Here is a 26,551-nt window from a genome sequence, read left to right as displayed (position 1 = left end):
TCTTCAGTATAGACGTCGGGAGTTTTGTATGTTTTCCCCTAGCTCTCCATTTCCCCTGTTATTGAAGTCTGGTCATTGTGAGCGCAGCCTTCTTAACCGTTAAAATGTGTAGAGGTTCCTCTGCCATTAAAGTCTTTCTAGAAGACAGTCAAAAAGAAGTACAAGTCCAACGCCAAGAGCAACTGACTTGGAGTTGGATGCGCGCGCATTGCGTTGCCAACTGTCGCGCAGCGGAAAGTAAAAACTGAGTATTGTTGTGGTTTCGTTTTCATGTGGTCGATTTATATGTATATATATAAAAAAAAGTATTTCCCGACTGATAATTAAGCTGAGAATTAAATAAATTATTAATGTTTCATTCAATATTTTGTTTAAAAAGTAATTGTTTTTTATGATATACATTGTTTACTTTGACTTGATTTTCTTCAATATATCTGTATTATGGTTAAAAAAATATTTGTTAAATTACAAATTATTTTTTAACAATTATAAAAGTAACAAATAAAATAATTACCAAGGTGAAATTTAGTAATACATGAATAGAAAATCGTGATTTTCTAAATATGCGTACAAATTTTAGGTTAGGATGTACAAAAACGTGACATCTAAACAGTATGAAAAAATATATATTACCTACCAGTTAATTTTCCAACTCAAATAAAAAGCACAAAAATTGCAGTGAACTATTTTTCACAATTTTATTGCAAGTTTTTCACAAAAAAAAATTTGTATGAAAAACATTTTTTCGAATCGAGTCGACCACATGAAAACGAAACCACAACAAAACTCAGTTTTTACTTTCCGCTGCGCGACAGTTGGCAATGCAATGCGCGCGCATGCAACTCTAAGTCAATTGCTCTTGGCGTTGGACTTGTACTTCTTTTTGACGGTCTTCTAGACAGAGCTTTAAAGGAGGTTCTACAATATATGCAAGACCAAGTACAAGTACAAGTGCAAATTTATTGTACTTGGATGCGCGCGCAACGTATTGCCAACTGTCGCTGAGGCGCAGGCAGTTGAAAATACTGGTTTGGGTCAGTTTCCGTTCTCTTGGTGCCGGCTCTTTAAATTTTTTGTTTAAAATTAAAGAACGTGGGATTCAATTTTTAATTATAAATTAAATAAATTAAATATAATTAAATTAATTAATATAACTAAAGGGCATTTTTAACTTTTTATTTGTAAGCCCGTACATTGTAATTAAATAAATAAATAAATAATTGCTGCAATTGCTGGTTGCATTTAATTAAGTGAGGTAAGTAATCTTAAAAAAATAAATAATATTATTTTGAAAATAAAAAAATTGTGGGTTATGTGTAAATAACCTATATGCAGTTTTAAAACGTTGAAAATAATTTTACATTTTTCACAGCGTAATAAAATTGTAATTGTTTAATTAATTAATTAATTAATTAATTGTGTTTTAAATATTTTATATATATATATATATGTGTGTATATATATGTATTTATAATTTTTAGTTCGCATTTGTTAAATAAATAAACTAAAAATTATAAATACATATATATATATATATATATATATATATATATATATATATATATATATATATATATAATATTTAAAACACAATTAATTAATTAATTAAACAATTACAATTTTATTACGCTGTGAAAAATGTAAAATTACTTGTAATGTTTTAAAACTGCATATAGGTTATGTACACATAACCCACAATTTTTTTATTTTCAAAATAATATTATTTATTTTTTTAAGATTACTTACCTCACTTAATTAAGGGGGTAGTCTGGTGTTTAGGCCTTTTTTAAGAGCTTATTTCAGAATTTATTTTTATTATAAAATAAAATGTAATCACACCAAGGCGAAGGAACAAGTTCTCATCAGATCACGGAAGTTAAGCAACGTTGGACGCGGTTAGTACTTGGATGGGTGACTGCTTAAATTGACATTCGACGATATTTTTTTTCGTGAAATTTAATTTGCATTTTAAAATTTCTAAAAATTTTCAGCGCAATTTTGCTACTAATTAATCTATTCTATTCTATTATTCTAGTTTTAATAGAATTATAATTATACGTATAATTAATTATACGTATTATTATACGTATAATTAATTATACTATTATTATACGTATAATTATACGTATAATTCTTGTTTCAAATTCGTATGTCTTATTATACGTATAATTATACGTATAATAATACATATAATTATACGTATAATAAGACATATAATTATACGTATAATAATACGTATAATTATGCGTGTAATTATACGTGTTTTTTTTCAATAGGGTGTGGCGGCATTACTGTTAAAATCGAGCTGCATGTCAACAAAAAGATTAGGTTACCTTTGCGGCGAGTTGCGCAGTTAACGTATTTAAAAATGACAGTAATTCCCACAAGTAGTGAAATTATTGCAGTTAATACAGTTATAAGAAATATTAATTATAAATAAATAATACATATAAAGATAAATTAGTATTTTTTTAAAACATTGAAGCATACTTAATTGAGTAACAACACTGAATTGTGTATATTATTGAAAATATTGAAAATATTAACGCTTTCGAATAAGTGTTCACGGCAGCCATATTTGATAATTTCATGGAATTCAATCATAATCAATTTTAAATATAAATAATTATATAATCAATTGATGAAATGCACATTTTTATTGACTATTCCATTAAGGGAGCGTTCAAAAATTACGTAATATTTTTTGGGGGAGGGGGGGTCAAGCACTTTGTTACGGACAGCAGAAAAAATGGCGCTAATGTATGCAATAACGTGTTACATGGGGAGGGGAGGGTCAAATTAATTAAAAAAAACGTTACGTAATTTGTGAACGCTCCCTAAGTAAGATTTGTAATAAATTTTGTAATCATTTTGAAAAAAAAATATATTTATAAATTATATATAATAATAATTTTTTTAAAATGACAGTAATACCATCACGCACAGCAATACCCACAGTTACCCTAGTCCGCTATTTTGTTATTTATTAACAAAAATTTTTTATTCTAGTACGGGCCAGAGCTATGCTTGTGTAGAATAAGCTGTAAAAAAATTGGAGCAATCGGTCGGATAGATTTTTGTAAATCATCTGCGCCAACATTTTTTTGTTATAAACATTAATATTAAATATAAATAACAAAATCTAGTAAAAAAAAATCGATTTTAATTTTTTTCAACACTTCATGATTAGAATAAAACGAAGTAAAAAGATTTGGTGTGATTATATTTTATTTTATAATAAAAAAAAAATCCTGAAATAAGCTCCCAAAAAGGCATCGTAACACCAGACTACCCCCTTAAATGCAACCAGCAATTGCAGCAATTATATTTAATTTATTTAATTTATAATTAAAAATTGAATCCCACGTTGTTTAATTTTAAACAAAAAATTTAAAGGGCCGGCACCAAGAGAACGAAAACTGGCGCAAACCAGTATTTTCAACTGCGCCTCAGCGACAGTTGGCAATACGTTGCGCGCGCATTCAAGTACAATAAATTTGCACTTGGACTTGGTCTTGCATCTATTGTAGAACCTCCTTAAGTAAACCTAAAGCAGAAGTTCGCGTGGTTCTCATTGCGCCAGTAAACCCTCTTAACACCATTGCTTGCAGTTGTTCTAGTTTCAATTTCACCGTTTTCAACTGGCTTCTAATCCACCAAACAACTGATGCATGCAGAAACCTTGGCAACAGGAACATACGATAGAGCCACTGAACCATATCCGGTTTTAGACCCCAAGATAATCCAATAACCCTTTTGCAAACCCAAAAGTAGTGCAAAACCTACTATATTGATACTCTAAGTGCCTTCTCCAGATCAGCTTCTTATAAAGAATCACTCCAGATATTTGACCGAATCGGAAAAAGGCACTTCTTTCCCATAAAATACAGGTTTTCTCACAAATTTTAAAATTGACCTATTAGAAATTATCAAGAAAATTGTGATTGGTCAATTTGAAAAAATTGCTCCAAAATCTTTCTGTCGATTTTTTGTTGTGCAATTTATAATTTCAAACAAATGAAAATTTGAAGTCTTTAAAATTCGGACAAATTAAAATTCGGTGAATTGGAATATCTGTCATTTAATGTCATTGCTTGGCAGAATTTTGAATTTACAGTCATTTTCATTACATAACTTTATATTTAAGAGAATTTTAATTTAACAGAATTCTCATTCAATTGAATTTTATCTGATTCGAATTTTTAAATGACAGAAATTCCAATTCACCGAATTTTAAACACTTCAAATTTTCATTTGTTTGAAATTATAAATTGTGCAACAAAAAACCGACAGAAAGATTTCAGCGCAATTTTTTAAAATTGACTAAATTTTTGTTTTGTATTTTCTAGTAAAGATAATAATTATTATTTTGCTCTATTATATATTATACATTTATATTTTTTTATATATATCTATTATATATTTTGCTCTATACGCATGCTGTTCTGGATGTAGGGGTTGATTTATCAGACATTTATGTCTGATAAAAGTATCAATCAGTTTCTTCAACGTCTTAAGGATGAAGGAGGTTAAACTGATCGGTCTAAAGTCTTTGGCTGCTGTATAACCAGCTCGCTCAGCGTGGTCTTTTCAATGGTGAATTTTTTTTTTTTAAATTTTTGAATTTTAACCTTGATTTTCTATAATTAAACATAAATTTGCTATTTTCACAAAGTCGGTTCCTTTTTTAAAAAATAAATAATTGCAAACGAAAGTTAAGGTTTCTTCTGATCTGTATATAAATTTTCAGAATTCCGATTTTTTTTGTTTTCGAGATATTAAATACCAAAGATTTTATGTTGACCCGCGCCAGTGCAAACAGCTACTGCGGCGTGGTATAAGTCGACCGCCTCGCCGCGCGCGCCGACATAAAATCTTTGATATTTAATATCTCGAAAACAAAAAAAAATCGGCATTCTGAAAATTTATATACAGATAAAAAAAAACCTCAGCTTTCGTTTGCAATTATTTATTTTTTTAAAAAAGGGACCGATTTTGTGAAAATATCACATTTATGTTAAATCATAGAAAATCAAGGTTAAAATTCAAAAATTTTTAAAAACAAAATTTACCATTGAAAAGAGCATGAAAAAACCTACCTGCCAAAATTTTTTTTATTGCATTTATAGACAGCAAAAATTCAAATAGTAGGTGGTGTCAGGAAAAACTGATAAAATTGAGCCCCCCATCTATCTCCCGCAAAATTTCAAAAAAGTCAAAAAATTTTTTGGGGATATTTTACTATCAGGTAGGACAACAATTTCCCCAAGTTTCCTTTTTTTTGAGAAATCAATTTTTCAACTTAGGACAATACACGTAAAATGCTTCGTATATGGCAATATTTTAATCTCAATTAAACTTTCTGAAACGTCATAGAAGATATTAAAACCAGTATTTTCTTCGTTAATTTAAAAGCTCTTCATAAAATATGTTTCATAATGTAAAGTTTTGTTTATAATTAAACTAAATTCTTTATTTATGAAAATCCGCTAAAACTCTGTTATTTGTTATACAAAATTAAGTTGATTAATAATAGTGATGTTTATTTAATAATTATTTTATTTTTTAACTGCGACTCACCTGGTGAAAAGCTATAATAAAAGTTGCAATATTTTTAAATCACAAAAAGCTACTTTGATCGTTATTATGTAAGAATTATTTTCAAAAAATATTCTATTCATTCATCATTAAAAAATATTAAATTGTGGAAACTTAAAAAAATGTTGTGCTATCTGAAGTGCCTCTTAATTAAATTTTTTTTAACTTATATGATTTGATTTTGTTCATTTTATCATAAAACATTGAGAAAAAAAGTTCTAGGTCATTCGGTGATCATTAACCCGCCAATTTTCATCTGAAGGTGTTAATACCATGTTATATGAAAATGAAGTTCATGTTTGCAAACTCTTTGCCAAAACCATTTCTTAATTATTTCCCTATGTTCTCCTATTAAAATTTCATCACTTAATTAAAACAATATTATATAGAATTAGCAAAATTACATTAAAAATAAATTTAAAAAAAAAAATGAAAAAGTTAAAAAAAATTATATAAACAGGAGTTTACCATTAAGAATAAAATAAAAATTGTAACATAAGATTTAAAAGATATTTAAAAATTAGTAAATGACTTAAAAGTATTTTAAATATAAAATTAAACTAATTAATGTTATTAAAGGATAATTTCGTGAGCTTTAAAATAATAGGGGAGACTAAGGACAGTTGTAACAATTTTGAAAAAATCCTTTGCAATGTCCAAAGTTTAACTTTTATTTGATGTCCAGAAAGTTAGATCAGTAAAATTCAGACAGTCATTACAAAGAACAAATAATGGAAATAACTCTGTTATGATTAGGATAACAAGAAAAGCCAATGAGCCCCACAATAACATTGATTTCTACAATATTTTTCTAAGTATTTTTAGAAGTAATTTATACATACTGAAATCTGTGGTATTATTTTAATTATAGTATGTAATTATTTTGCAGAGTCATTTTTCTTGTATTTTATATAATCAAGCACACTTGTACGAACGAGCACTGTCCATATACATGTAAATAAATAAATAAATTTTCAAAAAACAAATGTTGTGTCCAATTCCTGGCAAAAAAATTTGTTGTAAAAATGCAAAGTATTCTAAATCAGATACTATCGTTTGTTCTAATTATCTTTCAAAACATTTAAAGTAGAAAACTTAAAATTCTTTATTATCTATTATTTAAAAAAAAATTAAAAATGAACAAATTATTTTTTCAAATTACTATAAACTTATGCTAGCTGAAAACATTTTTTGGTAAAAAATTTTTATACCACAATTGAGCAAAAGAATACAATAGGACATCATTTTTCTAACTATCCTTATGCGTGGTTTAATTGTAACAATACGAAAAACCCTCTAAATTGAAGACAAATAATGCCAATAACCGAAGCATTTTTCTATAACTAAATCTCCTTAGAATTTATAATTTCCTAAACTACACCTTGTAAAGTACAAACACTTTTTAATTATTTATTTACAAAGATAAAGAAACAGGGTGGCGATATGACCGGGAAATGACCAGGAATTTAAAATGTGACCGGGAAAACCAGGAATTTCTCAGATAGTCTAAAAATATATATCGTCTATTACATATTGTTGCATTAATTTATTAGAAGAATTAATATATTATAAAATAAAAAAGTTATAAATTTTTTATAAAAATTGTCATTTTTTGTGTGGAAAAATTAAATTATTTACAAAATTTTGACCGGGAAAAACAGAAAATTGACCGGCAGAAAACGGGAAATGACTGGGAATTTGTAATCATAAAAATTATCGCCACCCTGAGAAATGTCTTAACGGATTCGTACATGGAAACTGCACATTTTTTCCTTCGGACCCCCCATGCTTCTTTATAATTTATTTTAAAGTGAAACAGTAGGGGAAGGTGGGGCAATGGGAGCGCGTGGGTAATGGGAGCTTTTAAATTTCAAGTACACTGAGACTTTGAATTTCGTGGAAATAACTCGGAAAACTTGAACAATCTTCCTGTATGTCGTACGAAGATAAACGGTCACATTTCTGACAGATTTGTAAAAACTACAAGGAAAAATTAAGTTTTCGAGTTTTTCTTCTTAAATGGAAAATATTTCCGGAGATCAAAGTAAATGGTTAAAAATTTATTATTTAATTATGTTTTGTGATTTTATTAGAGATAAATATGTGTAGATTTAGATACATGAATAAAAATAGAGGTAATAATTAAATAAATATATAAATTTTTATATGTTTTTTTTCTTTTTTTCAAGTTGTGGCCTTTGAAAATTCTTTGGGGTAATGGGAAAATTGTGCCAGCCAGCAGAGTTTCGTTACCTCGATATGGCTTTTCTTATTTTTTTTTGAAAATTAAACAAAATTCATTTATAAAATTTGATATTGTTGAATATTTAATTGTTTAGAATCAATATTTGTGTTTTATTGTTCATCTGTCGAGAGCTATTGACAAAATAAGAAAAATATCTAAAGAAAATAAAAATTATATCATTTTATTGGAATTTCAAGTGAGAGCTCCCAATACCCCACAGGTATTGTGGGAGAAAATGTATTTTTTTAGAAAACATTTTTTTTTTGTAAACTTACTTTTTTGTTCTTAATTTCTAATTAATTATAATTAAAAATAAATAACAAAAGGAGTAAAAAATGACCAAAAAAATATTTTATTATAACAATAAGTTGGTTTTTTAACCATTGTCCTTAAGGGGCTCCAATTCCCCCACCTTCTCCTAATTATTATTAAATAATTTTAAATTCAATGTTTCAAGATAGAATTTTTAAATTAAAACTCAAAAATTATTTAAGCATTTTTTGCGAAAATTCCAATTTGCACAAGCTATGTATTAAAGCCGAGTTAAAATAAAATGAAAATCGATATTGTTTATTATTTATGCAAAAATAAAATGGAGACTCGTAACTTTTTGGAAAAAGAGTGTGAAAAGCATTTAGCGTAAATTTGGAGCACGTGTTGTTGAAATTCACGACTTAATTTCAGTTGCCAAACCGACGCTACACAGCAAATGTGTATATATGTATATATCTAGACTGGCTTCGCGCAAATACTGCAATATCGAGATATACCTCAAGGTCAGCCTCATGCTAATTCGCAACACAGTTGTTTCTTACTTCAAATTCGATTCCCGTCAGTATTTCAAACAATTTAATTCAACTATAACACTGTGTTACAAAAAAAATAAGTTGAAAAAAACTTCGTATCGGACCTAATGAAAGTAGGTAACAAAAAACTAAGAAGAATGGTATATTAAAAATTTCCTTTACACAACCAAATTTTGATTTTAGAGCCAAAAAACCATTTTCACATATGTTTATGAATAAAAACCCTTGTAACTTTTTTATTTTTGGACCGATTTAAAATTTTCTTTTTCATTTTGAAGCTGAAAAGCAGTTTTCAACCCACGTAGAGTACTAAATTGCTACAATTACTATTGCTATAAGCCCTATTTGAATAGATTTCTGTAATTGACTTTAAATTTGAATCTAAATTGACTGATTTATTGCAGTTTTTCTCTTTGCATGACCAGAAACAAATGTAAGTATTTATTCATAAACATATAGTACGTGAAAATGGTTTTTTGACTCTAAAATCAAAATTTGAGGGTGTTAGGGAAATTTTTAATATACCATTCTTCTTAGTTTTTTGTTACCTACAACCTCCATTAGGTCCGATAAGAAAATTTTTCGACTTATTTCTTTTGTAACACCGTGTAATTAAAATTGAATAAATTTTGATTATAAATTAAATAAAAAAAACTGTTTTCAAAATCTCATTTCAATTATTAATTTCACTTAGATATAAATTTTCTAAAGAATTGAATTTGTTAAAAAAGTCAAATGTCGTATGCAATTTATTTACGCAATATTAATTATTGAACAAAACGCATTTCATACTCTGACTGTCGGTGATATGAATCGACATAAAAATAACATTTTTATGTTTTACTGCTTCCTGGTTGGTGCCTTTTTAGATCAAAGTGAACACACTTTTTGTAGAATAAAAAAAATAATTAAAACTATTTCGCTTTCAATAAAAACAAATTTTCAATGAAAGTCAAGAGAAAAAATATTTTGGAAAGAGTCTGTTATATTTCTTTTTATCTTTTTAATAAATGATAATTTATTACCAGAATGTAAATATAATGTAAACACACAGTAGTCGATCATTTTGATATAATTGGCATTTAGTTAATTTTTAGTTTAAATAAGTTAATATTAAAAGTCTACAAAAATAAAAAACTTTTAATATTAATTTAATTAAATTATAAATTAACAATATCCCAATTATATCAAAATTATCGACTACCGGGTGTTTTATCTTAATAAGAAATGATTTTAAATGTGGAAATAGTATTTAATAATAGTACAAAATAATTGAATACAAATTTTATCAGAATTTGAAAAAATAGTTAGTTTCAGTAAATATACCTAATATTTCTCATGCTCAGCATTCAAAAATTTTTTCTAAATCTCTATAATAATGGGTAGCATTCAGAATAACTATATGGAGGTGAAATTTATACTCAGACCACGTGACAGTGTTTGAGTGCCAAAATCATGAAAAGAAAAAGCTTTTATTGTGAAACCAGAGATTGTAATTTAAAGATTTAAATCTTATTCGACTCAAAAAGAAATATGTTATGATAATAGAGAAATTCTGATAATTGATAATGTCATGAAAATTACTTAAAAAGAAAATTGATATTTTTATTACAGAATTTTAAAATTATGTTATTTAGTTATAAAATAAAATTATTTATTAAATAAAATTTACGTTATTAATGTTATTACGCAATTAAATAAAAAATTTAAAGAATCAAATTATTTTATGTACTATTTAATAAAAAGAACATTAAAAAATTCGAAACTTACATTTTTCAATACAAAAAAAAACATCGAAATGTTAAAAATAATATTTAAAATTTTTGAGAAAAATGTATTTTGAAAAATCCAATTTACAGGCAAGTTCAACAAAAGGAATAAAATTTTTTACTAATAGAAGTGAAACTCGTTTGCCAAGCTCTAACATTTTTATAGAAATGTTATGCAAATCGTCCTGTTCCAGTGGAAATTCTTTTACATAGACTTATGAAACTTTTTTATATAAGACTCCAAATCAACATGCATAAGTAAAAATTAGATAAGATAATTTAAAAAAAAGTAATTTATTAAAATTCGGGGAAAAATATAAAACAAACATTATTTCAGTTACCAAAAATTAAAATGTAAAAAAAATTAATTTCTTTTTCAAATTATTTGGTTTTTTCAATTTTTATATTGTGAAAAACATTTTTTTATTACAAATTTCATATTAAGTAAGAGTATATTTTAAAAAAATATTTTCACTGAAAAACAAAAAAAAAATTTGTAATCTTCAGAGCAAGCATGGTTGTAATTTATTAAAATCTTTAAAGCATGTAGATGATGTGATCCCTTTTTTTTGAAATTTTCATATCAAGTATAAATGTTCTTTTTGGAAATAAAATTTTCAATATTACAGAATCATAAATAAAAAGCACTCTGAGGCACTTTGCGTAATTTTCAGTAGCAAGTGCGTTTCGAAACCCAAGCGTATATCTACAGTCCCGTTATATGCCTCTTCGGATAAAATATTTCAGTTGCATAATATTACAGAATATAGATAAAGGGGGGTTGAAAGCAATGGTATATTTAACTATATGCTAATGTAATATTCTCCTAGATGTGGTAAAGCCATTGAAGTATACCACTAATGAAAACTCTACCTGCACTACTGCATTTCAAAGCATTTTCCATTTCATTGATCTTTATTCTAAGAATCGAAAAGCGTCATTTTATGAAACTGATTTTCTTCATTATATTCTATCAAAATCAGCTTCATAAAAAAAGGAAATAATTCCATTGCAAAACTTATTATTGTCATTATAATTTAAATTTAAAATATATTTTTAACTATTTTAGAAATTTTAATCTTTGAAAAAATGAAAAGAATGAAAAATTTTTAAAATCCGTACGCTTCATTGTTCAAAGTCATAAGAAAAGTGTAAAAAAAATTTACGATGTAAAATATCAAGTGGAAGAAGTTCAATTTTAAAAGAATTAGGTGAAATTTCAATTAAAATTTTTTATGTAATGGGATTTGCTAAACTTCAATACGCCATCTGGTGTTTACCTACTTCTGACAACCATTTTCCTTTTTCATCTTTCTTTAATTAACACGATAGTAAGAGAAATAAAAACCAAAATGTCTGACGAACTAGGTAAAAGTCACCAGAGCGCCAATCCCAATTACCCAAGTAGCACGTAATGTTAAAATGTCTGTCTCATGATAATATTACAGGTTAATATTACTGTAATATTACACGGTTATTTGAAATACATAAAAATTTCAATGTATTTATGATAAAGCAGAAAAAGATAGTAATAATTAGTCAAATATTTTTAAGCGGTTTTTGAAATGTTTCGTAATATTACGTGCGAATGATGAAGAAAGTATAACAAAAAATTGTAGATAAAAAATATCAAAAATTGTGGAAGAAGTTTGAATTTAAAGTTTTCCTGAATTGTTCAATTACAAAATTTGTTAATTAATGAATTTTTTTCTAAATTTTCGTAATACAGCATCATTTTATAACCTTGTTAAAGATGAAAAAGAAATGTAAAATGTATTTTAAAAAAAAAAATTATTTGACAAAAAGAAATGAAAAATAAATTTAATTTTTTTATATGAAAGCTGAAAGAAAAAGTGGGCCTAAAATATTTAAAACTTGAAAATTAACATTTTTTTCTCTAGAGCGCTCACGGTGGTCTTGAAGTAAAATAAAGTTTTTCTTCATCGACGGAATATGTGACCAGCTGACCGAGTCTGATTACCGCACACACGCGTACATCTATTTAGATCAACGAGCGTAACCATTGAAAAATGGATAGGAGATCCAAACTAGTAAAATCCATAGCGGTATTGAAAACACAACCAAACATATGGTTGGTACATCCATATCAAATTTACAAATATTATATGGTTCCCACAACCATTTTTTTTCTAAATTCTTCCATACTTGAAGTTGCGCCAGGCTTATGAATGGATACCCCAACAATATTATGAATAACAATATTTTTATGGTTATGATATCCATTCATTTTTTTTCCGTGTGCGATTGGATTTACTTGAAACTTATTTCATGAGGTGTTTTTGGTCGGCTTGGGGATAACGAATCTGAAGGCAGATTCACAAATTTTATTCATTTTTCTAAAAATATAATTAATTCAATTTAAACTTTTTTAAAATGTCTGGAAACTTTATATCATTTTCCCTAAATAGACACTTTATTTTAATAAATTTTAAATTTAGCTCTATTATCTAAAGTTTTGCGTTACATGGTTGACATATTTTGTACTCTCTGGAGAAGTTGAGAGTTGAGTCTAGGTCGAGTCTTAGTTGCATTTTAGTTATTCTGGACTTACCTTTAAACTGACGAAGATTAATTTCTGTAACCGATTTTCCTGTTTCTTTTCAGATTAGCAGAGGTGTCCCATCTAGTGGTAAAGTTGTTAACTTCAAAATTTCATCTGCTAGTTGTTAGCTGATTACGGCAACAATTTGCAAAGAAAATTTTTTGTTTGTAGTAAAGGCCTAAGCAGAAATAGACTCTTGAAGGGAACGTAAACGTATGGCAATAATTGTATTGTACTCATAAACGTAGCTTGGAACACGGAGGAATAGTAAGGAGACCGATCTTGCTGTAGGTAGCGCTTCCGAAAATGTCAGAAAAACATGTACGATAAATGCCAGTTTCACTGCATTTTACTCAACCACCAAAGTAGCTGAGCATGCGCATTAGCCATGTGCTGTCTCTTTCTCTCGCAAAAAGTGCGCGAGTGAGATCTGGCTGACGTATATTTCTCAAGTCTTCCATGCGTGTTGTGATGAAGGTGTTATATGTTATTATTTTAATAATTATTATTAATGTTTATTTTAAAATGTCGTGCTGTGTGCCAGGATGTAAGAAAAATATTTTTCATGACATACATAATAAATAATATGTTTGTAATTACTATGGCTCCATTATTATTTTAATAATTACTTCAATTTATTGACAATTTAAATATTCCAATAGCATACATTATTATATACTTACACATGATTTTGGAGATACAATATCGCAATGGTAAATAAAATTTCTGAAATAAACACTGAACACTAAGATTTTTTTTTGGGACATATATGTATATCGCATAACCACACTTTTCATCTGTCAAAATTGAGGGCCAATGCGCATGCTCAACTACTTTGGCCAGTTGAGTACAATGCACTGAACCTGGCACTTATCGTACATGTTTTTCTGACATTTTCAAACGCAGAGATCGGTCTCCTTATTATTCCTCCGTGGCTTGGAAGCTACTAGTCGGAAGATTGCCATTGTTCCCACTCGCCATTAGTCATAATTCTCGTCAACTACCGAACCCTGCTTTAGTAACTTTTAATTTTAACTAAAAAGTTACTATAAAGTCACTAAACACTAGAGCAAGGTGCGGCAGTTGACGAAAAGTATGACAAATGGCAAGTAGAGACAATGGCAACCTTTCATTAAAAGTAGAGTAGTGAAGGCCTGTACCTTAGCATCCACTTAATAGAAGGAAAAAGGCAACCGAAACCGTAAGGGTACTCCAAGTATGAAACAAATAGCCAATACCATTCACAACATTCTTAACCTGAAAATGTTACTATTTATTATTTATTTACAATTTAATATCGTGAATTTTCATAAAACAGTTTCGAGTAGTGAAGTTTATTTATAGTACTAAGTATGCGATTGGTTCCAAGGCAATTAAAATTTCCATTAATTTTGAATTATGAAATGAATGTACCCAGTCGGTAATTTACAACCGGCGCGGATCCCGGCCTGTATCGACGCCGGAGTGGCGGTACTGGATTTACACCGGCTGACAACGCGTCGCGGAACTGGTATTATTCCGAAAAATGACGCCAAAAAGATGGCCGATCCTGTTCGCTACGGGTCTTAAACCAGCTAAGAACTGGTATAGTTCCGAAAGATGACGTGTTAAGAAACAGAGCAGGCAATGGGCTAGGTATAAATATTCTACCACCCAGCAACCGGCTGGGAACTGGCATTCTTCCGTCTAGCAACCGGCGCAGAACCAAAAAAAATTCCGAGTTTTAAAATTAAAAATAATTTTTTAATTTATTATTCCAGACGTTTATTAATTATTATTCATTTATAGTTCACTTAAAGAATTTTTCACACATTTATCACATTTTTATACACATTAAAATCCCTAATGCTCGCAGGGGGATTTGAACCCAAGCCAATCTTAATCTAACGCACCGAAGTCTAATCCGCTAACCACTAAGCTATTCGCTCGCTTGAGAACTTGAGCAAAACAATGCTGATATAAATTACAGCAAACAAATTTTTTTTATTATTGAATGCTTTGATTATTTGTATTTATTTATTTTGATTAATATTTATAAAACCAATGCTGCTTTTCATCTTTTCGTGGGTTTGCCACAATCTAATTATCAGTTCTCGATATATTTTTTAAGTGAAGCTAACTTCACTATAAAAGATTGATGGGTTAAAAATATAATTTCAGTCCTGTTTAAAAATAAAATATAAACTTGTTCATAATATTATATAATTTTAAAAGATTAATTGATGAATAATAATTACACAGCCACACAAAAAAAAGTACCCGGGCCAGGGAATGGGACCACCATTTCTTGATGTATTTTGATGCGCTGAACACGAATCTGAAGTCCGTTTAGCTCCATCACGTCAGGATTTTGACATAACCTCAAAAAACATAGCTGATTTTAAATGACAGGAGAAATTTTTTAAATAATGACAGATTTGCTTGAATCTTGTTACTCGGGGGTTTTTGGGGTCGCTGATTACGAATTTAACGTCAGATTTATAAAATTCAAAATGGCGGATCCAATATGGCGGACGAATTTTTAAAAAGTAGTTGGATTTTTACGAAAATTGGTATCTAGGGGTTTTGGGAGTCGCTGATTACAAATTTATCGTCATATTATTCAAATTCAAAATGGCGGATCCAATATGGCGGACGAATTTTTAAAAAGTAGTTGGATTTTTACGAAAATTGGTATCTAGGGGTTTTGGGAGTCACTGATTACAAATTTATCGTCAGATTATTCAAATTCAAAATGGCGTATCCAATATGGCGGACAAATTTTTAAAAAGTACTTGGATTTTTATAAAAATTGGTATCATGGGGTTTTTTTGGAGTCGCTGATTACGAATTTAACGTCAGATTATTCAAATGTAAAATGGCAGATATAGTACGGTGGTCAAATATCTTTATGTTTCTACATGTGTCTGCATCCAGGGCAGCTCCACGCGGTGACGGTGGGCAACGGAGTTTGTCCGCTATCCGGCTAAGTCCTTGGATAATGGCTTTGATGCCGTCATGGCAGACACACATAGGAAACGTATTACGATGCAGGGACTCGGAACCCCAGTATCGGCCAAGTTACATAAAAATTTCAACTATTTTTTAAAAACTCGTCCGCCATATTGGATCCGCCATTTTGAATTTGAATAATCTGACGATAAATTTGTTATCAGCGACTCCCAAAACCCCTAGATACCAATTTTCGTAAAAATCCAACTACTTTTTAAAAATTCGTCCGCCATATTGGATCCGCCATTTTGAATTTGAATAATCTGACGATAAATTTGTAATCAGCGACCCCAAAAACCCCTAGATACCAATTTTCGTAAAAATCCAACTACTTTTTAAAAATTCGTCCGCCATATTGGATCCGCCATTTTGAATTTTATAAATCTGACGTTAAATTCGTAATCAGCGACCGCAAAAACCTCCGAGTAACAAGATTCAAGCAAATCTGCCATTATTTAAAAAATTTCTCCTGTCATTTAAAATCAGCTATGTTTTTTGAGGTTATGTCAAAATCCTGACGTGATGGAGCTAAACGGACTTCAGATTCGTGTTCAGCGCATCAAAATACATCAAGAAATGGTGGTTTCATTCCCCGGCCCGGGTATTTTTTTTTTGTGTGGCTGTGTTATTAATAATTGGTTTAATCGTTGGAAAGTGTAATACAGTATTTATTTAATTAAATTTTAAAGTCTTTAAGCTCATGAACTTAGGTATAATAAATGTAACATTTTTCAAATTAATTATTTAATTAATTAAGTTTCACAAATTAATTTTGTTTTTATTGATAACTTTTTTTTAATATACTCTCTAAAAATTAAAAACAAAATATTTACGTAATGCATTAATTTTGTTTTTTATATAAATATTTGACACTGAAAAAAAGTTCATTGAATGAAGTAAATGCATTTACTTGAGATACTTTACTTGAATCAAGCCAATATCATCTTAATGGAAGAAATTTATTTTCTTGTGCCAAGTAGTTATTAGCATTGGGCAATGTACTTGACATAAGAAAATGTGAGTTCCATACAAGCAAATAATGTTATTCTTTCAAACAAAATATTTTACTTGCACGAAGTCCCAAAAAGTATTGAGACAAGAATATTATGTTCTTATGTTAAGTAAAGTACGTGGAGTCGTTTAGTTTTTTGAATCAAATCACTTTTTTGTTCACTTTAAAAACAGTTTTTACTTAATCCAACACTCATAGTCTTGAGACAAGAAAATCAGAATATTAATATAACTAAATATTTGTTTAAATTATATAAAAAGTTATATTGCTTGAAATAAACGTTAATTAAATTGAATTTTTATTGTTCTTAGTGCATTACTATATTATCATGTTTCAAAAACATTGAATTTCTTGAATAAATATTATATTCCCTTAATTGAAATAATTTATTTTCTCGGTCGAATTAAGTGATGCAATCAAGCAATTTTCCTGAAGCAATAATATAAACTTGTATACATATTATAAGTTTGATTCCCTAATTTATTTATTCGAGTTGTTCAGTAAGTACACGTACATATATAAAGAAAATATTGTTATTAGAATAGGAAAAATATTTTTTTGTGTATCTGAAAAATAACGCTATTTGATTAAGAATACTCATTATTGAAAAATACGATTATCTACACACATAAAAATGATTTGATTGAATCAAAGAAATCATTTTATAAAATCACTTATTAAGTCAAAAATAAAATTTATTTAATAAAAAAATTTAATTGATTTTAAGAAAAAATGATTTTGGAACGTTTTGAATTAAGGAAATTTTTTTAACTGACATGTTTAATCTAAAGAAAAATTTCTTTGAATCAAAGAAATATTTTTTCCAAACTTAAGCACGCTAATTTACTACGAGCGTTCACTGCGCGCGCATCAGCTACGTAAAGTCACAAACAGCTGCGTGTGCCTCATGTTGCAGCATGTTCACGGCGTAATAATTTATAATCGTTTTCAATTTTATGCAGATAAATTTCGTTTCAAGTTTTTTTGTAGTGAGTGACAAAGAATTAAATTAAATTAAACATTAATCAATCATATAAATCCTCATGGGAAATTGGGACAGGAATTGGCATAGGAAAATATCAAAACGAGGTTCCTCCATGTCATTTCTTATGTCAAATCCCATGTCAAATATCATGTTAAATACCATGTTAAATACTAATTGAGATCCTTTATCACTTTTTTGAAAAATTTTCCCATGTCAAACCCCATGTCATTTCCCAAGTAAAAACCTTTATCATTTTTTTGAAAAATTTTCCCATGTCATTTCCCATGTGAAATCCTTTATCATTTTTTTGAAAAATTTTCCCATGTCAAATCCTCTTTCGCCTTATCGAAAATACCCACATAGGAAAGCATATGGGAATCCACATGGGACACCATATGGGAATCCATATGGGAAATGGAATACGATTTCATGTGCATTCTTCCAAATGATAAAACAAATAGATTTAAGCATAGGAAATCATATAAGATTTCATATAGATTCTGAAATCTCAACCTAAGATTTCACATGGATTTACATATAGGAAACGATATAGGATTTTATTTGGGAATTTTTTAGTTCGCTGCTTTGTGCAAGCAGCAGTTTAAAAAAAATTAATTATTTGATTAAATATCAAATAATAATAATGCAACTCATCTGAAACTAAAAGAAAGTTTACTTTACTTCTGCCTTAGACTCTCAGCTTTTATAGTATTCCAGACTGATCTTTCCATGTGGGCATTTTCGATAGGGCGAAAGAGGATTTGACATTGGAAAAGTTGTCAAAAAAATGATGAAGGATTTCACATGGGAAAGGACATGGGGTTTGACGTGGGAATTGATATGGGAAAATTTTTCGAAAAAATAAAAAAAAATTTCACATGGGAAATGACATGGGAAATGACATAGGAAATGACATTGGAAAATTTTTGGAAAAAATGATAAAAGATTTCACATGGGAAATGACATGGAAAAATTTTACGAAAAATGATAAAGGATTTCACATGGGAAATGACATGGGAAATGACATAGGAAATTTCAATATAGATGTTGATCGTCATTATAGTTTTATTGTTTCGCCACCAGATGGTGAAAATATTTTCTCTCACAGTTGAGATTAGTCTGAAATACTATAAAAGTTGAGAGTCTAAGGCAGAAGTAAATTAACCTTTTTTTTATTTTCAGATGAGTTGCATTATTATTATTTGATATTTAATCAAATAATTAATTTTTTTTAAACTGCTGCTTGCATAAAGCAGCGAACTAAAAAATTCCCAAATAAAATCCTATATCGTTTCCTATATGTAAATCATGTGAAATCTTAGGTTGAGATTTCAGAATCTATATGAAATCTTATATGATTTCCTATGCTTAAATCTATTTGTTTTATAATTTGGAAGAATGCACATGAAATCGTATTCCATTTCCCATATGGATTCCCATATGCTGTCCCATGTGGATTCCCATATGCTTTCCCATGTGGGTATTTTCGATAAGGCGAAAGAGGATTTGACATGGGAAAATTTTTAAAAAAAATGATAAAGGATTTCACATGGGAAATGATATGGGAAATGACATGGGAAAATTTTTCAAAAAAATGATAAAGAATCTCAATTAGTATTTAACATGGTATTTAACATGATATTTGACGTGAGATTTGACATAGGAAATGACATGGGAAATGACGAACCTTTTTTTGATATTTTCCTATGCCATTTCCTGTCCCAATTTCCCATGTGGTTTCCCATATGGGAATGGGATTTTACATAGGATCCCATGTGGGGATTTTCAATAGGGTAGTATTTGGCAGAAGTAAATATGTTATTATCGCAACCCAATATTTTATTTTACCGAAGTATCAAAAAGTATTCAATCAAGAATATTAGGTTATTAAGCAAAATAATAAAATATTGTCTGAAGAATTTTCATTTCTTGAATCAAATAGTTTTATGCATTTGCTTTGAAATAATTTTTTACTTAATACAAATCCCGTATTCTTGATCCAAGAAAATATTTCTCTCCAAATGGATGTGATACTTAAATAGGAGGTTTTGAAAACCATCAATTGAGTCAGGATGGCATAGTGGTCTTCGTTACTGCCTTTGGTGCGCGCAAGTCGGGTTCAGTTCCTCGGACCGTGAAAAATTTTCATTCAAGGTATACTTGTTTTAGTTGTGTTAAGTATTAATTAAATATAAATGTGTATGTAATATAAACATTATTTAAATAAATAATAAAAAATATGAATGTTAATAATAAATAAAAATGTTTGACTTAAGAATTAGACATGGTGGGATAAGGAAGAAGTGTAGGAAGGGGGGGCGTAAATTCAAGTAAATATTTACTTGTATTGGAAAAATATTTTTTTGGTTCAACTCCATAAGTTTTCTCAAGTCAAGAAAATATTTTCTTGAGTTAATATATATATTGTAATGAATTTATTTGTCGTAAATGTTGCGATAGTAGAAAAAATACAATTTATTAATATAAAAAAAATATACAATTTATTGCACGATCGATTCAAAAAAAAGAATGTTTTAATATTGCCACTCCAGTCCGTCGCCACAGGCACCCGAACCCATTGTGTAAAGGGGTTACGGGTCACTAATTATTATAATTTAATATAGACGCGCCAAGCGCGGTCAAATAAGTTGCTCGCTACGCCCTATTGGGCGGTTGGTGAACTACCTCTTTATCGCCGTGTGAGTTGAACTGCGTGAGGCTTCTTCGTAATTTTCAATCTATTTTTGTTGGAACTACAACTGCTGAGATAAAACTAATCTATCGAGCCACCGTGACGACAACAAATTAATTTGGTGAATATCAGAGGATTCAAAAATTAAGAACGATAAAGTTTTAGGAGCAATTCGTTCGAGCACGCCTGGCATTCTGCACGACGCAGCTCCTCAGCCGTTCTTCGCCACGTGGCTACTAGATATATATTATAAGTTTTTTTTTTTTCGAAAACTCTGACTATTGCCTTTTGGGTAATTATAAATTAAATTTGACATTCAGCGGTGAGTTTCATTGTTAATAATTATTTTACCCCCCAAAATTTAAAATTTTATATCCGAAACTACTTGATCACACATTTAATTTTATGTCTATTGTATTCGTTTTTTTGTATTTTCTGCTATCATATTGACGCACTATATCCAAGAGTTACCACAAGATTAAAATTTGTTGTAAATAGCGATTTTTAATTATAAAAGGTCCTGTGTTTTAATCAGATTATTTGAAAGTATTTGTGGAGTGGCAATATTAAAACATTCTTTTTTTTGAATCGATCGTGCAATAAATTGTATATTTTTTTTATATTAATAAATTGTATTTTTTCTACTATCGCAACATTTACGACAAATAAATTCATTACAATATGATCTTGACTTAATATATTTTACATTTCTTAGAAGTCAATAAACTTCTTAGACGAATTCCATATTTTCTTGGACCAAGAACATATGGTCTCATCACAATATAAATAATATTTTGATTTAAATCTTGTCTTACTTGATCCAATATTGCAAAGATTTGAATGAATCAAATGAAACAATTGATTTGACTACATATATTCTCAGAACAAGAAAATATTTTCTTCCTTTAATGTATTTTACATTTGTTACAAGTTGATTAATATATTGCTCGAATTTCATATTTTCTTGGATCAAGAATATATGCTCTCGTCCCAAATATACTATCTCAAGACAATCGTTTACTTGAACCAATGCCGTAATTGACTTGTCCCTATTCAATTCCACGGTTTACTTGAAGCAAGTAAAATTTTCTGGATTTAATACTATTTTTTTCAGTGCATAAATATTCGATTTATTATCTAAGAAATTTCTGGACAATTATTATTAATAAATTAGAAATTGCATTTTATTAAACATCCGAAAGTCGGAACCGCCTCAGTACAGAACCAGTATTGACCTATCAAACAGTATATTCTTCCTACATTGGGTGTAAGTCGGATCCGAAAATCGGTATAAATCCAGTATCGCGTCTGTACCGAGTGCCGTAAAATTATCCGGGAATTACAAAAAATTTTGGTTGCGATTCCCGGAAAAATTATCGGTATTCGCTACCGGTAGTGACTGTACAAGTAGCGGTACCGGTAGTCACTACCGGGAACTTTTCCACCTGAGATAGAGAAAAGTTTTAGGCCAAGTATTTTCCGCTATATTCGATGAGTCTTGTTTTCCATGACGAGACATTGAATGAGATATATTCAGTATAGTTAGGGAATTTCCAACTTTATTAATTATTATTAAGTGATGAATTACCACTTTACTCTATTGTCCATTCTTCGATTGCAAAAGGTCTCAACAAATCATGACTTCCTATTAACATTATTCAGATAATTTGCATTCGATTTGCTTTCAATATCTGCCATGTTTTCGATATGAAAGTTACTTACGCAGGAAACCATTTCATCTTTATTTTAAAAAAATCAATTAAAATTTTTGAATAATTAATTTCTATTATGATAATTTATTTCATTACATAAATTATGTAATGCAAGAAAAGTTACATTTTTTCTGGATAAAAGAAAGGCGTATTTTAAAGAATTTGTTTTGTGACTTTATTATCATATTAATTATATTCTTAAACAATTTTTTGAGATAATTGGAATGATTTCTTTTAAAGTGATATAAAACTTTTCTTAATTCAGATAAACAGTTTTATGGTTTTATTAATTTGAATTTCCTGAACAATTTTATGATCCAGAAATTTCTTGTGCTGCTTAATGCGCGAGTAATACAAACTAAATAGAGTGGAAACTCTCAAGAAAAATTAAGCTATGTCAAATAAAAATTCTGTCGAGAAAAAATTTGCTCGTTTAGAAAATTCGTGGAAAATCCTCATCATATGTTAATTTAGTTTAAAAAAAGTGCTATGAAGTAAGAATTAGACTACGCAAATTTTCATCCATATTAAAATTATTTTTGAGGTGAATATTCCATTGTTTAAAAATTAGGTAAACATAAGTTAAACTGTTTTTCATATTTAATTCTAAAAACAACTTTATTTAAGTTGCTTCACAGAAATTTACGAAATCAGATAGTAGTATTTTTAAGTAAAGAATGTTGTTAATTAACAAGTATAACCATGATATAAAATCAAAAACTATAGATTCGGCGCTAAATTTAAAAATTGTTGAAATACCCTAACAGACCCTAAACATTTTCTCAATATTCTAACATTGCTTCAATTGTTATTAATATTAATATTATTAACATATAAAACAATTATTAAAAATATGTGTTACAAATATGCTATTATATTCGTAAACAGTGACTCAAAAAACTCCTGTATATCAAGTTAAAAGTAAATCCAATCAATTTTAAGACATTTTTTGCTAGGTATATTGAAAAGCCCATTCTGAATTTTGAAAAACTGAAATCTAATTCCATGAAAAAAGTAAGCGGGGAATCGAACCCTGAACTTTAGGCACTTGAGTACAGAGTTCTAACTAGCAAACCAACTTATAATGTGTTCAGCTTTGTGATGCTATATTGAAATTCCACTGATTTAGAAGTTGAAATTCATTGAGTAACTAGTTATTATTGTACTACTTATTATACTTGAATAGTATCAACAAAAAAGTGAAAATCAATTATTTGGTCATAAATTTTTACTTTTCATGCGCAGTCACATATAACTTTTATTTTACGAAATCTAAAAATAAATGTAATTATGAAAGTTAATTAATAAAAAGTTTAAAAATTATGATTAAATAATATATTTGGTTGCAAAAAGTGAGTAAAACATATTAGAAACATAAAATAAAAATAATAAATTAAAAAATTTGTTTCCCAATACGGGACCAGACCTAAAATTTTTGTAAAAGGAAGTAATTTTTTAAAAGTTTTTCATAAAAAAAGTTAAAATATACAAACTTAAAAATCAGACTTTAATCTATAAATTACAAAATACCTATAAATCTTATAAACAGCTTGATAAAAAAAATTCGACAAAATCATGTAACTCTTTTTTGTAGAATACAAAAAGAAAACAAATTTGTTAGACAAATCATTTGTTATTTGATTTTTACACATTATTTTTTTATAGAAATGACTTTAAAAATTTTGAATTTATTTTTATAATTTTAATTTTTTAATTTTCACGACTCGATGAACTTTAAGGGAGAACAAATTCTTTTGACTTATGTAAAAAAACACCTTTAAAATGAGTCAAAGAACGTTAAACGTTAATTTTTTTCAAAGATAAACAAAATTAAAAAAAAATTTAAAAATTGTGTTTTTCTTCAATATATATTCGAAAACTTGACATAAGGTTTATTTTCAGTTAATCATACTGTAAACTACAAAAAGCTTTAGGGAGAGAAAAAGTGTTGCTTGCACGAGTTAATTGTAAAGCTGTGAGATAAATCATGTTTACGAATTTGAGAGTTAAAGAAATATAATAATAATTTAATTCAGATTTGTGTGGAGGTGATAGAAAAATTGTGCAAGCATAGCTTATTATATTAATCATTTGAATACCTTGTTTCTTCGATAGCTGGGGTAACCGGTCTGAAAAATCATAAAAATGTTGTCATGTAGTATTTTCGTGATTTTTGTTTTATTTTTTTCGCTACAATTTTGCATTTCTAGTCGTTTGTGATAACTACGAAGCTGTAAACAGTGAAACTACGTATATATATATATAGAAGACCTAGAGAAATGAAAAAAGCCGTGCTTATACAAAACCTGCCAATTCGAGGTTTTGTGCTTTTTTTATTTTCGTGATTATTTTCAAGCATTTGCATTTTCATTGGTATTTTGTGCCGTCTCAACGTGACAGGCGAGATAATGAGACCAGTGCATATTAAAGTACCAGCGCTCCGGCCAAAAAAAAGAATAGAATGAGAGAAAACCCTTCATATTCCGGTGCTAATATTTCATTTAAAACTGAATCGACTCACGATAAGCTACCTATCGCATTCTAATCTCTTCGTTGACAGTAATTTATTGTGAACAGTGTGCTTTAAATTTCCATTCAGTTTGGGAGATTTCCAATTTTGCAGCACCTGCATTCAAGTTGCAGATTAAACAATTTTTTTTAATTATTCGCATTTGACATTGGAACACAAGGAGTCTTTCAAGTATTACGTAAACATTTAAGGAGGAGGGAGAGGTTACATAGTTGCTTACGCACCATACCATTATGCTTACGTATAATACTTGAATGGCTCCCAAGTTTATTATTGTTCGGTAGGATAACTTTAACTCGAACGGTTTTAGATATATTATTACACTTATAAAGATCCAAGCAAATTCGAAATTAAAAAAAATTAAATAAACATATTGGAAAATTTGATATTTAGGAAGTTAGACTTGTAAAGTTATAATTTAAAAGAAAACAAATGTTGAGCTCGATTTGAGTTATTCACATTATTTTCGCATTATAAAAGTACATAACGTCGATTAAGTGCAGAAACACATCAATTTAGGTGAGTGTTGAGAAACATGACATTCTAGAAAATATATGGGAAATCTGCCATTCTAGTAACACTATAAATGAGAAGTTGTTTAATAAAAAAAAAGTTATTATTTGATTCATTTAATATTAAGTCGCTAGAAATTTTAGCCTGATATTTCAAAATTATTAATTAAAAAAAATATTTAAAAAAAATCTTCAAGTAAATAATTTGATTGAACAAAACATTCATTTTTTTATTAAACAGCTTCTTAATTATAGTGTTATCAACCTAAAACAGTAAACAAAAAGTTGACGTCTGAGATGGCATATGTTTTTAAAATCTTTATTACAATGGCAGGTTTTTTAAAAATATTTTTTATAATGACACGTTTCTCAACGAGTTAAATTATTATATAGGTACCTAATACGATTTTTTTATATGTATTTTTCTTTGAATTTCTTGACATTTGCCTGATTAAAATTAATTTTCCATTAGATTTTTCTTAAAAACAATACTTGTTTTATGAAATTTATAAATTAAACAGTTTTTTTTTATTTAATGTTAGGGGCTGTCCATAACGAATGTGATGCTTTATGGATGATCCCTTACATATATTTTCTATCTCCTCATAAAATTGGTTTAGGGAAGTAAAATATCAACTTAATGTAAAAGAAAAACAGAAAGTAGGGTAAATGTACTAATTACGGCGCGATTAAAGTGAAAACACGTTTGAAATAAAAAATTCGACATTTCTATTGTACAAAGTCAATTTAAGACTTATTAAACTAAAAACTTATGTTATTTAGATATTTAAAAGAAATTTTAACTTTATAAAAACCGATTATTTAATCAAATATGAGAAATTAAAACTAATGTCGTAATTTTCTATTATGGCGCATTTGTATCAGTTTCGGTGTATCAATTACGGTCACCAAAATTACGTGTATTTTCAAGATACTTTGCCCACCGTAATTGGAGCCAATGAAAACCTTAAAAATGTTTCAATTACGGCGAGGGAAAAAATTTTATTTTAAATAATTAATTTTAAGTAGAAATAATTTTACTAGGTGTTAAAAAGTAATTTTTTCGATAGAAATCAACTTTTAAATTAAAGTAAGTTAATTAACTAATTAATTACCATGAATTTTTTCTAATATAA

General features: G+C 28.3%; 1 protein-coding gene across 5 annotated transcripts in view; it reads right to left on the bottom strand.

The window, feature by feature from the left end:
• The window catches only part of LOC127285401 (synaptotagmin-7), an 858,561-nt gene that overhangs the window by 280,274 nt on the left and 551,736 nt on the right, over window positions 1-26,551 (bottom strand). For 4 of the 5 annotated variants that reach the window (XM_051311398.1, XM_051311399.1, XM_051311396.1 and 1 more), the window contains one exon: window positions 24,473-24,502. The exons of the other annotated variant lie outside the window; for it this stretch is intronic. In XM_051311398.1, coding sequence (XP_051167355.1) covers window positions 24,473-24,502 — 30 coding nt within the window. The remainder of the gene's footprint in view (window positions 1-24,472; window positions 24,503-26,551) is intronic. 5 annotated transcript variants of the gene reach the window in all.

The sequence above is a fragment of the Leptopilina boulardi genome, unplaced genomic scaffold, assembly GCF_019393585.1.
Source record: "Leptopilina boulardi isolate dan_hultmark-lab unplaced genomic scaffold, ZJU_Lbou_2.1 LbouV2_332, whole genome shotgun sequence".
Lineage (NCBI taxonomy): Eukaryota > Metazoa > Arthropoda > Insecta > Hymenoptera > Figitidae > Leptopilina > Leptopilina boulardi.
This window is presented reverse-complemented; position numbering and strand designations above follow the sequence as displayed.